General features: G+C 42.9%; 1 protein-coding gene across 1 annotated transcript in view; it reads left to right on the top strand.

Annotated features, from left to right (window-relative positions):
* LOC117384111 (raftlin) overlaps nt 1–16818 on the top strand; it is a 131447-nt gene that overhangs the window by 20094 nt on the left and 94535 nt on the right. The window contains exon 2 of the mRNA XM_055228109.1: nt 10639–10807. Coding sequence (XP_055084084.1) covers nt 10660–10807 — 148 coding nt within the window. The 5' untranslated portion in view covers nt 10639–10659. The remainder of the gene's footprint in view (nt 1–10638; nt 10808–16818) is intronic.

The raw sequence follows: 16818 nt of genomic DNA, 5'->3' as shown, positions 1-16818 counted from the left end.
TTTTTGTGCGTGCCAGGCTGGGTGTCCATCTGCCGGACTGTGAGGAGCAGCGCCGCGGAGAAGCGGGGGGGACGCTTCATGGTGTAACGCGCAGTGAACAGTAGGAATTATACGTGTGAACAGACCTCTAAGGACACGGATTATGCGAATTGACTTTTTTGGAGTTTTTAAAGAAGACGAGCTCCGTGACACCCGTAGATTATTATAATGTGGATATTTTAATCTGTTGATCTGAAATGGCTTAATAAAAGAAACAAGTCCGGTGTCCAACGGGAGCTGACGTCACCGTAGCAACAAAGCGCCGCATGCTGACGCGGATTCTACGGATAGCTGCAGATCACACCTAGCAAGTAGCGGATTTATGTTTTTTTTTTTTCATTTTTGCTACAGTTACTACACGACGCTGCTTAATCCTACGTGTGTCACTGATTAAGAAAATAAAAGCACACCTGATAGTATTTTGCTGCTTTCACGCTTGTTTCATTGCTACGTTAATCCAAAATTGTCATCTCTGAGCCTCAAAAATTTGAAAGGTTTTGATTTTGCCAGTTTTGTTGTGTCACTGATAAAACTCCAGACTTCTGTGCTGCGTTTAAGCCCACAGACCATCGCCGGACTTCTGTCAAATTGTGTTCATAACAAGCACGTGGCTCTATTAGCATTGGCATTAGCACTGGCTTAAGGGCTTTTTTTGTTTACTTTCATTGTTCCTTCCCGTTGTGGACAGCAGAGGGCGCTCCAGTGTGTAAATGCCTCATATGAAATGGAGGGGTAGTTTGTAAAGTATATTTTCCAAATGTTTACCTTATTTTACATTAGAAATTGTGAAATACCAATCCCAGGTGACCAAAAGCATGTTTTAAAAGAGAATTAAAGCCACAATAATATGTCTTTTATTCCAGTCTTGTATTTAACAAGATTTGAACAGATCGTTGATATTTTATGCTAAGCCTGATTTATGCAAGTTTTAACTCCAAAGAATGGGGCTAGAAATAGATTTTTTTTACGCCAGCTTTCACTCATATCTACTTTAATCAAATATGACAAAATATGTGCAGTTTTGGCCATTTTACACATAAAATGGCCCAAACTGCACATATATATAATTACATCATGATGAACTTGTAATATATAATATTTCTTACTACGGTAGTTTCTTACATAACTGTATCAGATTGATATTTATAAGATTTTCCCTATTCACCTGCAGTGTCTAATCTTTACTCTTTTATCTTCTTAAGCACATTTTCAATTTTATAAAGCAAAAGTCATTTTATTTCCAAAAGATAAGAAATTCACATGATTGAAGCATAATGAAAAAATGTATGTGTGACAATATATTCAAAGACACAGAAGGAGGTTTATCTGGAAGAGCATCTGAAATAAAATCTCAATTACAGACGATGTACCTGATTTTAAAACGGTTAAATCCATTTTTACCTGTTTAAAATGATCTTTAGCTCATTTTAAACCGTTTGCAGTGGCCCAGAGTTACTCCTCACTTACCTTATGCATTCAGAGCATCCTAATGATTCACAACTTTTCTAGAACAGAGCGGAATGTCTGCATGCTAACACCCACTTCCTGATTATTAGACACGAAAACGCTTTATGATCAGAGGCAGACAGCACACAGGGGACACATTTTGCTCAAATACATGGGGTAAATTGGACACAACCTGCTGGTGGATTACACGCTCTAAACAAGGACAGAAGCCCAGGAAACAAATCTTTTAGACTTGGACAAAGAGCTTAATTAATCATGTTTGTCAGTCATTTTAGACCTAATGCGAAGTGTCAATGAGTGGCCTCCTGTTGTAGCATTTGTTGCCGTTTCTCATTTCTCTGGGCACTTTATTTTAAATCATTTTTATAGCAGCAAAGAATAGAGGGATTTCTGTGGACGTAGTATTTTAATTCACATCTTGAGGCGACAGGAGCTCGGCCGGTGCAGCGCTCGGCCTCCGATCTGAAGGTTTCCAGTTCAAATCCCGCTCTCGTTGTTGGTTGAGGAGTCACGTGACCCACTGACCCACAGGTTGGTGGTGCGATTCCAGCTCCCACAGATGAATACTGTAGGTGTGTCCTCGGGCAAGACACTAAAACCACCTCGTCCCCAGTGTCTTCTTGCACTTGTGTGTGAATGTCCGAGTTGTTCCTTGATGTGAAATACTTGGACTGCCTTGATTTTGAGTGATGCGTTTTAAAATATGACGTATTTATTGTACTTAAGTATTAGTACCATCTGATTTAAAATTGAAAGTTAATGTTCAAATTGTCAACGTAAAACTTTTGTCACTTAAACTTACTCACAGTGGAAAGAGCAACCAAAACTTTTACTCAAGTTAAGACTGACAACGTGTCTGAAAACTACTCTGGGAAGTACTTTTTTCTCAACACGTTACTCAAGTAAATGTGTTTGATTGAATGCAAACCTGTGTGTAGAAAACAGAAGTAAACCGCCCATGGACCTGCCTCTATTCCTGCACATCCGTCACGTTGCTGTCAGCTCTAAAAATATCCCTCCGCGCTCCTCCCTGGCCTGGAAAAACAACTGCCACACAAATAGATCCCGCTCTCTGTATCGTCTTGTACGTTCTCCACCACCCCGGGCTGCGCTTGTCTCCCCGGGCCTCTAGGGGCAGCACTCATAAAAGATGTTAGCAGAGACCGGAGGCGCTGTGTGCGGCAGGGCCTGACTGACAGCTCAGTTTAAGTAAATCAAAACAAGATGTATGTCTGTGTGTCTTCTGCAGTACTTTACAAGCAGACGGGGTAGTGTAGCCAAAAATGTTACTCAGGCTAATATTAGTCAAGCAGAAGTACAAAGTAGTAGTCCAAGTATGAGTGAAAAAGTATTTGAGAAAAGTACTAGTAACTTAAAGAGTAACTATTGCGACGTAACATCTTATTTATACTTAAGTTAGTTTAAGTGAAGGACAAAACATGAAATAATGCACAAAATCTGGTGCAGACAGACACAAAAATGAGACAAACTAAATCATATCTGAAGGAGCTGCAAGAAACACATTCAAATCATTTCATATTGTCGACATAAAACTTTTATCACTTACTCACAGTGGAAAGAGGAACCACAACTTCCACTCAAGTAAGAGTACTGCTGCTTGAATACAAATATTACTCAAGTAGGAGTAAAAGTATGCTGCTAGAAAAGTACTCTGAAAAGTACAATTTCTTTAAAGAGTTACTCAAGGGAAAGTAACTGAGTACTACTAACCTCTGTTTACGTTGTGAGCCTGGTCTTTGTGAGTTCAGTTGGGTGTGATTGACAGGTGGATTAGCCAATCAGGGACAAGCATGGTCCATCTGTATCAAAACAAATATGTCTGCTCATGAGGAAGGAAGAAAATCTGATAAAAGAGCTGAAAGTTCCATCACGAGTCTGAGGTGAGAGAAATTTTAATTTTGTTCGAAATGATCGGTAACCAACTCGCTCCTTCATTTCACATGCATCACTGAAATAAACACATCTGATTGGACGATCATGTTTGCTTCTGGCTCAAGACGGAATGGAGGAAATGGGGACCAGAGTGATATAAATCTGCATAAAAAGTACAGAAATACATCTGTCTCCCACAACAGAATCAAAATGTGCCCACAGCTTTAGATGCAGCTGTTCTGCTCTGATGAAATCTTATACTTGTCATGTACAACTTTTGACAACCGATGTACTTACTGTCCTTACTCACCAACGTGACTCACAAGTGTAGGTGGGAATTACTGATTTCTACTGTATAAAAAATGTGAAAAACAGAGCGGAACTAGTTTTTAACAGTTTGCGGTCGTCCAAAGTTATTCCTCACTTAACTTATGCATTCAGAACATCCTAATTACTCACTGCAATGAGTTTATAAGAACTTTTTGCAACTCTCAGAGACCAGAAGGTGAAAGTAAAGCGCAGAACAACTAGCATTCAACTGCACGTTTCCTAATTCTCGACCATTAAGACGCTGTATAATTAGACGCAGACAGTACACATTAGACTTATTTTGACTAAGGATCAGTTCCAGCTTTTTCAGTTTTGGTATAAATTTTGATATTATAGCTTTAAGTATTTGCTGATGTCAACCGATACGAGGGCAGAGTGTAAAAATAGCATTTATTTCTGTAAAACAAAAATGAAATAAGACAAAACTGATCCAAATGTGTTACGTATCTGTCATTATCTCTCGAGTAACTAAATATAGAAGTACTTTTTGGGCCAAATACAACCAATAAATAGTTTTATTACATCCGGTTATGTAGCTAAACACAATACTGACCGATATCTGATTCAGCAAGTGTTTAAAGATGAGATATATGTTTAATTTTAACCTCGAGAGCTGCTTATACTGGGGCTGGACAAAATTTGCTCAAATACATACAAACATTTGGGTCAAAACATTTCAGATTTAACATAATATTGTCTGAATATTGCAATAAAAAGAGGTTCACTATGTTATTCACATCGCTTTTTTAAGTTTAATGCCGTACTGTGTAACATTCCAGACAAACGCTCTACCATCTCCGTGTTACATCACCCAGAAAAGTTACACAGTGCGCCTTTGAATTTATTAAAAAGGGGAGTATATTGCAAAATTGACTTTTTCGAGCTTTCTACTAAGTTATACTGTAGTTCCGTCATCCAAAACATGCCTGAAGACGTTTTATATGTCATCCATGCATGTTTACGTAATATTGTGATCTCTCCCAGGCCTTTGCAAGTCCAAAGCTCCGCCCACAAGCCTACGACACCCACGCTCGCACACGACGATTCTCCGCAAATATGCAAAAACACGATACAAAACCGTTACATTGGAGGAAAGCAAGCGGGTTGTGTCGTGATAGCGCTTTGAAGGGGGAGCGACTCAGCATGGAGAGTGTAGAGAGGAAAATGAAATCCATTGTTAACATTTTCAAAACAATAAAAGGTAACGTGGTGATCTAAATATGCCATGTGTTAGCAGATAATACCCCATAGAAGTGAAATACTGCGTCTTTAAGCCAAAATCTGAAATGCTGACGAGAACAGTCATGACAGAGTTTGGTTTTGACAGTTTTTAGTGATATCTTTTTCAACCCTAAACAGCTCACATTGTAATATTTTGACCGTAATTGTGAAGATAAAAAAGTCAATGGAATAATGGCATACAGTCACATTCAGATGGATGGCGGCGTCTGGCAGCGACTGTGGCATCGCTCTGCTCCGGCTCTGCTCGTCTTCATTAGCTCGTGCGGCCCACATTAGCCTGCTATTCAATTGAAAGCCATTACACTTGACATTAAGCGCTGGGAGACACACGCCACTATAAAAGATGGAGTAAAGCTCATGTACGAGAGAAAATGAAGTGGAGCTGATGTAAACACAGACCGGAGGGCGCATGAATCAATAGTCTATTAGTGGCGCTGTACGCGGAGGGACGGGCGGGCTGGTCGGACGCACGCGCAGGGAGACGAACGCACACATAAACACACACGGACAGGGACATACGCACAGACAAACACATACAGGGACATTAGAGACAGTGGAACTATGTCCGCGTGACAGCTTCATCTGTCTGCTACTTGTGTGTGTGTGTGTGTGTGTGTGTGTGTGCGTGTGTGTAGTGTGTGGTGTGTGTGTGTTGGGGTGATGCACTGCTAAATAGGCTCTCAGTAGTTTACATTATGCAAAATTGGCAGTCATACTTTATGTCATGAATTGTCATCATGTACAACAGTGCGTATTAACTGTTGTAGAATAAACCCCAAGAGAGAGAGGAGGGAGTCACACAGTAGGAGCTCGGAGTAGAGCCGCTGCTCCGCTACGTCGAGGAGGAGAAGTGGAGTCGTTCCGTGAATAAGAGGTGGACTGACCAAAGACTGGCTAAAAGCTTCTCTGTGATTTCGTGCTGTTTGCTGTTCATGATCATGATTCAGATGCACGTGAGCAGGGCACACGGGGCGTCCCTCCCGTCGCCGTGTGCTCGTAGTATTTGTAGTATTTGTAGTATTTGTAGTATTTGCCTGTGCAGCTCAAGCCACATGACAAACCCAGAATCCATCTCTGTTTTATTTATACACAGGGAAATCAGTCCGCTCCCCGTTCCCTCCGTCGCGTCTCGAGCCGGAACCAAACATCTTTGTGCAATGAGATTATTATTTTTTAAACGAAGGAGCTCATTGGTCACCCATCGTTTTGAACAAAATCACATTTCCCTCACCTCAGATTAACAGTTTAATGCATGAATTCACTCACTGATTCTGCAGAAATCCACAATTTTTTTCACTAGCACATATTTTTTCCCCCGCATTTATATTTATTTTGATACAGACGCGTGTCCACCTGTCAGTCATGTCCATCTAAACTCGGGGGAGATTCACCGTTGACCAGACTCATATCTTTTGCGTCTGAAGTACTGGAAAAGTGTGTGTTCTGGATCACTTTTGTCTTGTGAAAAACGTACGTATAGCCATCTATGCGTATGTTGTGATCCAGAACACACACTTCTCCAATTACGTTTCAAAGCAAAAGCATAAGTTTATTTCATTAATTTATTTTTTTGCACAATCCTGTAGACCTTTTCTGTCAGTGTAATCAGCCTGATATCCTGAGACTAAATGCATATATACCGGACAGATTTCTCACACTAAGACTCATATTCTGAATTCACGTCTGTTTTACTCATGGGACATTTTTTTGCAGCGTTACACGGACATGCTCTAATTGCCTCTCCTCCTGTGCGTTATCTACCCCCCTCCACACACCCCTCCTCTCCTCCGTCCTGCTGCCCCAGCTTCCTCCTGGCCCCGGCTGGATCCTCACCTCTTCCATTCTCGGGGCTCTGCTCATTAGCTGAGCGCCGCCTGGTCGTTTCCTCCTCCTCTTCCTCCTCCCCCCCTCTACCCCCTCCCCCCTCTCATTTCCTCTGTCTATTGTAGTCCTGTGGAACCATGTCCTGCCTGTCACATCCTGGACACCCGTCTTCTCCTCTTTTATAGAGTCTATATTATGTGCTGTGTTGAATCCTTCCGATTCCATGAAGGCAAAAAGTCTTTAAAGAGGAGGTATCATGCAAAATTTATTCTTCTTTTTCCTTTTTTTAGTTCTTTCATCAAAAACATGCTTAAACATTTTTGACGTCATCCATGCATGTTTGAGTATTTTAGCTCTCCCATACCTGATTCAAACCCTCCTTATGGTTAGTTGTAAGATTCTGTGCATTGCTCCGCCCACAAGCCAATGCTCCCACACAACAATTCTCCATAAATACACAAAAACATGATACAAAACTGTACAACTTAACTAACCTGATGCGATGTGCAGTAGTCTCATTAATGGGATGCAGCTGATTGTGTTGTAATAGTGCTCTGAAGGGGGAGTGACTTAGCACAGATCTAAATATGTTATGTCTTTGCAGTTAATACTCCAAGTTAAATATTCACTCTTGAACTCCAGATCTATGTCCAAATGACTGTAATTTAAACATTTTGGTACAGGGAGTGTTAATGAAATGAAAATACAAACTGACTTTTTGTGGGGCAGATTATGCATTTTAGCGCAAATTTACTGGATGATTTCAGTCATGTTGACATGCAAGTGAAGTGTTTCAAATGCGTTACCTGGGCAGCCAAAACCTCACACGCTTTGACCAAACTTTACAAAGACGTGTGGTCTGGAATACATCCTGTTTCCCTAATTTCAGTTAGGTGTGATTGACAGGCGGATTGACCAATCAGAGAGACATGCTCCGGTAAAAACAAACAATCAAAGCTCCAAACTCTTATTTATCTGAGGTAAAAGAAGTTATACATTTTGTTTTGAATTTTGAATTGTGGAGAGAAGATGTTTTCTGCATTTTAGATACAGTTACTGTGGTTGGACGGCCCAAAGTTAGGGCGGAGCTTTGTCGCACTCTAAGGTCCGATTCCAGATCCTTCTGAATTCATACAGAATGTAGAAGGGACGGACTGGTCAGGCAACCGAGTATGCACGAATAACTGATAGTCCTGGTTTATGTCTTGGTTTAGTCCTTGAATAGTTAGTCAGGGATTGGTGCAGAAAGAGTCCAAAACTATAATGCAAAGTTTAGAGCACATGAAGTGATATTAGTTTGACTGAATCTTCAGTAGCTTCATTACTCTCCCCTTTAAGACTCCAAACCTCACCCCTCCACTCAGTCTCCCCTTTAGTCTTTCAGTCCTTACCCAACCCCTCACTCTCCCCTTTAATCCTCCAAATGTCGCCCCTCTTCCCCCTCGTTCCCCCCTTTAGTGCTCCAGATGTCTCCCCTCACTCCCCCTTTTAGTCCTCCAGATGTCGCCCCTCGTCCCCCTCGTTCCCCCCTTTAGTCCTCCAGACCTCTCCCCTCACGCTCCCCTTTAGTCCTTCAGACCTCTCCCCTCACTCTCCCCTTTAGTCCTCCAGATGTCTCCCCTCACTCCCCCTTTTAGTCCTTCAGATGTCGCCCCTCTTCCCCCTCGTTCCCCCTCTTTCCCCCTTTAGTCCTCCAGACCTCTCCCCTCACTCTCCCCTTTAGTCCTCCAGACCTCTCCCCTCACTCTCCCGTTTAGTCCTCCAGATGTCACCCCTCTTCCCCTTCGTTCCCCCCTTTAGTCCTTCAGACCTCTCCCCTCACTCCCCCCTTTAGTCCTCCAAATGTCGCCCCTCTTCCCCCTCGTTCCCCCCTTTAGTCCTCCAGACGTCTCCCCTCACTCCCCCCTTTAGTCCTTCAGACCTCTCCCCTCACTCCCCCTTTTAGTCCTCCAGACCTCTCCCCTCACTCTCCCCTTTAGTTCTCAAGACCCCTGCCCACACTCCCCCTTTAGTCCTCCAGATTTCATCCCTCCTCCCCCCTCACCCTCCCCTTTACTCCTCCAGACTCCGCCCCTCCACCTCTCACTCTCTTCCACACATTTCCCCTCACTCTCCTCTTTAGTCCTCTAGACCCTGACCCTGCAGCCTTTGTGATTTGATAATTGTGCTAATTCTAATCTTTTTCCTTTTTTTTTTTTGAGTCAAGTGCATAGTGAAGGCACATAGTCCTAAAATGGGCTGAAGTACGTCCCTTGACACCATGTTTGTCTTGGTTCATTTGTGCGCTTCACCTTTGACTCCGCCCAAACTACAACGCCGCTCTGTGATTGGTCTAAACCACTGGCTAACCGGTTAAATCGTAGAACCAGGAACCGGGCCGGATATCGTGAGAATCCATCTTGTTGGCCAGGTTACCAAAATACAACTTAAAATGACGTTTCAAACCCAACATGAACGCTCACAATACTGGAGATGTATGACCTTTGTGCCTTTGGGCAGGACACGCTTGGCTCTCTCCCGGTTTTACTGCACAGTGTCTGGACCGGGGCCCGTTGGTAATCAGCCTCGGCACAATGGAGCGGTGAAGGGGGGAGGAGGAGGAGGAGGAGGAGGGCATTCATCCAATCCAGCCAACGCCAGTGTAATCAGGCTGACTATGGAACGTCACCTGCTACACACACACTCTCTTTCTCTTTCCCTCTCCTTTGTTTCCTCTCTTTTTCTCCCCTCACACTCTCTCACTCCTTTCTCTCATCCTCTTTCTCTCTTTCCGTCCCTTTAGGTAGCGTTCTTCCTCATATGTTTTGCTGTGGCTCACATTGTCTCGCTGCAGTCCACACATTGTTTACAGAAGACACGTCGTATTACCGCGCTCAGGCCTGACTCATGCTCCCGGCTCGTCCAATGAGCTGTCCCCGTCCTCGGGTCATGAGCTGCACTGAGACTGTGGCTTGAGCTTGTGTTTTTATGGTATTTACTGCTGTGTGCGCTTAAACTGGAACTGGAAGTCGTCATGTTGATCGATCTGAAGGTTTATTTATTCATTAGAGTATTTACAGCAGTCCGCAAACTGCATCTCCACCTCTAACTTATTGTCCCTGTTGTCCCTCTTGTCCCTTCTCTCGCTTTTGTCCCTTCTCTCCCTCTTTCTTGTCCCTTCTCTCTCTCTCGTCCCTGCTCTCCTTCTCGTCCCTGTTGTCCCTGTTGTCCCTCTTGTCCCTTCTCTCCCCCTCGTCCCTGCTCTCCCTCTTGTCCCTGTTGTCCCTCTCGTCCCCTCTCTCCCTCTCGTCCCTTTTCTCCCTCTCGTCCCTTCTCTCCCTCTCGTCCCTTCTCTCCCTCTCATCCCTCTCATCCCTGTTGTCCCTCTTGTCCCTTTTGTCCCTTCTGTCAATCTTGTCACTTCTCTCCTTCTCGTCTCTTCTCTCCCTCTTGTCCCTGCTCTCCCTGTTGTCCCTCTCGTCTCTTCTCTCCCTCTTGTCCCTCCTGTCCCTCTCGTCCCTTCTCTCCCTCTTGTCCCTCTCGTCCCTTCTCTCCCTCTTGTCCCTCCTGTCCCTCTCGTCCCTTCTCTCCCTGTTGTCCCTCTCGTCCCTTCTCTCCCTCTTGTCCCCCTCGTCCCTTCTCTCCCTCCTGTCCCTTTCGTCCCTTCTCTCCCTCTTGTCCCTCCTGTCCCTCTCGTCCTTCTCATCCCTGTTGTCCCTCTCGTCTCTTCTCTCCCTCTCGTCCCTTCTCTCCCTCTTGTCCCTCCTGTCCCTCCTGTCCCTTCTCTCCCTCTTGTCCCTCCTGTCCCTCCTGTCCCTTCTCTCCCTCTTGTCCCTCCTGTCCCTCTCGTCCCTTCTCTTCCAGGCTCGTCACACGTAGAGGACCATGGGCTGTGGTCTGAAGAAGCTGAAGCCTGTGTCCGAGGAGCACAGTCCGGGGAAGATCTACTCCACCCTGAAGAGGCCCCAGGTGGAGACGCGGGTGGGACCGGCCTACACCTACCGCTACCTGGACTTCCTCATCGGCAGAGACGGTAGGCCTGCAGACAGCTGTGCACGCTGGGACACTGAGGGGGGTGGACGTACATATTTCTGTCAGTCTAGGCTTGTGTTCTTAGTTAATAGACTTAAACATTTGCAGTTTTTTAGTAAATGCCCTTGGAGGAAAGTTTTTTATTTGTATTTTTTTTTTTACTGTAAGAGTTTATTGCAGAAAATCTGATGCAGGTATCACAGCATTTAAATCTCAGACACCAGTCCCCAGAAGGGCTTTTAAAACTGTTCAGATTTCACCAAAAAGGAGTGGGATTAGTTGTAGAAAAAGCAATAAATACAGTGAATTTGTGAAAAGAATCTCATATTTCACTTTTTCTCTGCTCCTCTCTCCTCCTCTCTGTCCCCCTCTGTCCCCCTCTGTCCCCCTCTGTCCCCCTGCCGTCCCATACTCTCTTTCACACAAACGTTGACATTGCTGCTGTTGTAGAGTCTCAGGAACTGCACATTCTCATAGTGTGAAAACAGTACTGTACTTCTGCAGTATATGATACATTTGACCCATAAAATCACTTTGACTTAAACGTCTTGGTCCTTGGTACTGGGACATTATGTGTGGAGACGTCCCACACTTGTTTTTTATGTGTTTTCTTTGTCTAATCACATTAAATGTATCTATCTCTGATTTAAAGTGTGTTTGACAGGTTTGGATGATTCTCTAATTTGGACTTTGGTGAGACAAAAAAAAAAAAAAAAAAAAAAGTTTTACACAAATCAAGAAGCAATTTGTGAAGAAAAGTTGAAACAATGTTGAAAATTACAGGAAGTGGAGGGTTCCGTCAGGGAGTGCCACACTGATGACATCACACTGGGAGAACTCTGCCCAAAAGTTCAGCACAGTTTACACAAGAAACATCTTTTACCGACACAACATGATTTCAGCAAAATAATATAATTTCTGTGTACATTAGATGAGTTTCGGCAGCATGTTTTCTCGGTAACAGTTATGCAATGCGGTGTGATGTCATAATTTTCAATCGGGAAATACAGTTTTAATCCCAAAAATGGCAAAAGTGGGGAAAAAAAGTGTGGATTTTTCGCAAAAACTTAAATAGAATGGTGTGTTTTGGTCATAAACAGTGGTCTAACCTGTCATGCGCACTTTAAGCACAGGGGATTGTAATGCTCTAAATGACATAACACACGCATTCTTACATCGAGTGGGGTCGCCTCCATAGATCTAATCTGTAGCTTGACCTGGCAGCATCACCTACTTGTCTCCGTATGGAAGGTAAATATCGCTTTGTAACATCCCAGGTTAATCATACTATCTCTACGTAGTGGCATTTGCTTGAAAAATGTCAACTATTTTAACCGAAATTCATGAAACCCTCAGTCCAAATCTAAGTCTCGCCTCCTAAAAGTGTCCGGAGCCGAGGCTGTGGTGATTATGAGCGTGCTTGTTCATCCAGATGGTCCCAGGGTCAGACGGAGAGCACGGTCCAGCTGGATCCTGCTCGTGTTAACACAGAGCACGCGTTGGATCTTAATGACTTACATTATGAAGATCTGTGGGGTGGCAGAGTGGTTAGCCTCTCTGCAGGGCTGAGGCTGTGCTGTCTCTGTGGCGTCTCAGTGCTCTGATGGTACACAGCTTTCTTTGGACATTCCATTAAACTTTATGTAGAATTATTCCACTCCCAATGTCATAGGCTGGAGTCTAACCAGTATTTACAGTCAAATAGTCTCTCTCAAAGGTTTGAAGTTAGAAGTGCTGTACCTGATTTTAGTTCTAGTTAATTTTAAACCATTTACAGTGGTCCAAAGTTATTCCTCACTTATTATGCATTCCAACCATCCTAATTATTCGCCGAGATGAGTTTATAAGCTCTTTTTACAACTTTCAGAGGCCAGAGTGGAGTTTTGCCATCACTCTAACGCTAACAACTACTCTTTACATTGTGCATTTAGCAGCTAAGAAAAGAAAAACATTGCTGAGAATCATGCAAACTAACTGCATGACGCTTCCCAGACGTTTCTTTCTCTGTCATGGGCCATTTTCAAGAGTGATCGTAGACCTTATAAAGAAGTGGACTAAGCGAGTGCGTCAAAATGAAGCTCATCGAGGCTAGAGCGGGTAAAGCTGTGAATTTGGAGCCAAGTTACATATTTGGAATTCCGAATTACCGTAGCAGCAAAAAGAGCCAATTCAGAGCCAGACTGAATTGGGAGAGAGCGTTTAGCAACAGGTTTGATTGACAGCATTGCTAATACTAGTTGGAGTGAACTCGGGAAAAGAAGGCATTTGATTTGTTCGTTATTAATGTTTATATCTTGATTTACAGACAAAATAGCTAAATAAAAATACCAAGATCATGTAGAGCGGGTTAATACGAAACTTTCAAGCTCAAAATGAAGAGCCTGACCGTAACAGTTACAGAGAGAGGGGCCACAGTTTTTCAATAGGAAGTGAACTGGAGCCAGAATTGATGGAGGCAGAAGTGTATTCACGCTCTCTTTCTATTTGTCTATTCTTTCTAGTCTGTCATGGTGCAATTTCACAGCAGCAGAAAGTCAAAACATGCTCCTGACTGATGTTTGAAATCAGGAATCAGGGAATTTGAACTCAGGACATTCGAGCGTAGACAAAAAACATGTATTTTATTTCTCATTTTTACACAATTTGAATGTTTCTCCCAGTTTTTAAAGTTTGGATGATTGGATTTTATTAATGAAACATGATTTTATTTTGCAATGAAAAATCACGCGATGCAACGATGACAACAAACAATGAAATTATACTTGTAAGGTTGAAATAGTAACTGTACATTTCAATGCAAGACCAGCTGATGGGACACATATAAATGCACAAATCCATCACCCCGTTGACCATGTGACACTTGACCTTCCTCCACACTCTTCTTCTTCTTTTTCTTCTTCTCCGTCAGAAAGCACAGCCTGACATGACAGCGTCGCGTGTTGCTTGTTCTCCTGGGCCTCTGCCTCTGCTCACATATTGACGCGTTCCCGCTCACGTCGGCTTACGCTAATCATATAGAATTATCCCACTGGCCCATGCACTGTTCCTCTGACACACACGCAGAATGTGACAGCCTCTACAGCGCTGAACGACGGGGAAAAATATACGTTCAAAGGGCTTTCTCGGGTATTAGGAGTTCAGAAAGTTCAGAGGTTTGAACGTGCAGTTTGTTTGATGGAAGTTTGGGTGTTTGTGATTGAAGTTCGGTGAGTTTTGAACGCAGCGGTGGTGGAATTAGAACTCAATTTTGTTACTTAAGTAGAAGCAGAAAGCAAAAAATACCCAAGTAAAAGCAAAAGTATCACATGAGAAAATCTACTTAAGTAAAAGCGTTGACGTATCCGCTTAAAAATGCACTTAAAGAGTAAAAAGTAAAAGTATTTCGCGCAGATTTTGAGATTTTTAAAGCTTGAAATCAACAAAATTGTTTTCTAGCTGTTTTTATTTGTATATTTTCTTCGCTCAAACTAGGAACTTGGAGTAAAAATACACCTGTGAGCCTTTTCAGCAGGTCTCACGTAAGAATACTTTTACTTTCCAGTCCAAAAACGTAGCGGAGTAGAATGTATAGATACTGCTCTCAAATGTAGTGAAGTAAAAGTTAAAAGCATTAAGTTAAAAACATACAGATACATAAAATGAGCAATTAATACTTTTACTTTGTTACGTTCCATATATTGTATCCGAATACCCAAATGAATCACATTAATCTCATTATTTTCAGTCCATGTCACACCGGTTCCTCTTGTCCAGCCTGAGCCGTCCCTCTTCCTGTCACTGACAAACTCCCAGCAGACCTTTCACTCCGGGGTCTTTATAATAGAGTAGAGTCTCTGTGTTTGATGTGATGGACTCACTGAACCACCTGTTTCATCAGAGCAGCACATCCTTCACAGGCCCGTCACAGTAATCACTACATCCACTTATCCTTCAGTAAATGACACATGGAATTGGGGATTTTTGCAGGTCAGGATTTATAGCGTGTACTTTTTCTTTGGATAAGTGGGGATTTTTTTTGTTATTTTCTGTACTGTTGCTATGTACAGTTAGATTTGAGCTGTAGAGAGTCAAATAAATGACTTCTATCACACGTAGATACTACCTTAACGTGTCATTTTTTCATATACAGTGGTCCCTCGTTTATTGCAGGGGCTACGTTCCAAAAATAACCCGCAATAGGTGAAATCCGTGAAGTATCAGCTTTATTTTTTACAGTTATTCTATATGTTTTTGGCTGTAAAACCCCTCACCACACACTTTATACACTTTTCTCACACAGGCGTTAACATTTTCTCACATTTCTCTCTCGTTTACTCTCAAAGTTCAAACCTTCGTAGGCGTCTTTGAACGTTTCATCGACATTGTGGGTTTTGTCGGGGAGAAAACAAATTGCAAACATACAGCACTTCAGAGTCACACTGCGATCCAACGTTTATGTAAATTTGTCTGAACACATTCTGTACTGTACAGGAGACACGGCACGGAGGAGACTGATGGACGATGGTCTACAGTCCCCCAGCCAATCAGGACAAAGAACACGATGCACGATCATACACTGTGAAAAAAGCATGAGAAATTGCGCTAAAAAAATTCACAAAACATCGAGACCGCGAAAGGTGGACCACGATATAGTGCTCAAAGTGCTTTACATTAACATTCACACATTCATACACCGGTGCTCACAGACACTGGGGGTGAGGTGGGTTAAGTGTCTTGCCCAAGGACACAACAATGGCATTCATCTGTGGGAGCAGGAATTGCGCTGCCAACTAATGAAGTATTTATTTTTATTTTTTTGTCAAGAGCGGGATTCGAACCACCAACCTTCGGATCAGTGCGCAAACACTCTACCGACTGAGGTACTTTAAATTTGTTGCGATACGCTCATTTTCTCAGCCGTATTTAAAATGAACAGCTGGTCTATAAATCCACGGATCAACTGACACATGTCACCAGGCGTTTTTGAAGTTCCCATGTTTTTTTTTTGCGCTGTAAAGACACGATTAATGGGTTCACAATCTGATTATCCGATATTCATGGCCATTGAAATCTCCTCACTGTACGCTGCGTCTGTCTGACTGTTCAGGCTCTTCTGAAGTACTGTGGAAGTCGATTTTGCAGAATGGGTTTTATTATGGTTGCTAGGTAACAGTTATGTATTTACCGCTACATAAGTTATACCTGCTGCATGTGTCAAACCAGGAAGTAACATTGTAAACCTTTGCGAAATTAAAAAAATAGAAAAAGAAAAAGAGAACATTTCTTTGTAATATCTTAAATATAACGACATTAGCTACGTTTTAGTAAATGAGTAGTCGAACCTGTCACATGCTCTTTAATGTTCAGACACTGGTTTAATCTCATTAGGATGCATTAGACACCGGATCTACGCTCGTCTTCCCCACCTGTCCAGCTGTCGGACATATTGATTTACACTGGGCCGTCACGTGACCTGCTACAGATGTCCGGGGGAGGGCGGGGCTGAAGCGGGTCAAGGTTACGTCAAACACATTAGGATGAGCGGGACAGAGCGGTGCACAGGTGAACAGCTGGGGCCCGTACAAAAGCCACGTGTGGGATTATTGGTCATCCTCTGCTGGGGATTCTTATACTATCAACAGCACCGGGGAAACATATATAACGCTCAACCACTTTAATTAAGGCTGTGCAATCAAGTTTTAATTATATCGCTGCCATTAATTAAAAAAAGTTGAATAAAAAAAACGACAAAACGACTTTCTGTTCGCGGCTTTGTGTGTTAAAATAACAGAAGATTTTCAAATCCTCTTATGTGAAGTCGGCTTTAGCTGTATGAGACACCGCTGCTTTGTTTCATGCTCTGAGAACCTGTCAGGACCGTTACGAAACCGCGGCGCTTCGTACAAAAGAGCCACACTGGATATATTTAAATGGTCATAAAAAATAAAAAAAAGTAAAAAAGTTGTTACTGTATAGGGGCCAATTTGGGTGAGTTCCATAGGCCTATTTGGAATTCCGACTGCGAATATCATA

The sequence above is a fragment of the Periophthalmus magnuspinnatus genome, chromosome 16, assembly GCF_009829125.3.
Source record: "Periophthalmus magnuspinnatus isolate fPerMag1 chromosome 16, fPerMag1.2.pri, whole genome shotgun sequence".
Lineage (NCBI taxonomy): Eukaryota > Metazoa > Chordata > Actinopteri > Gobiiformes > Gobiidae > Periophthalmus > Periophthalmus magnuspinnatus.
Note: the sequence above shows the minus strand (reverse complement) of the source record. Positions and strands in the feature narration are given on the sequence as shown.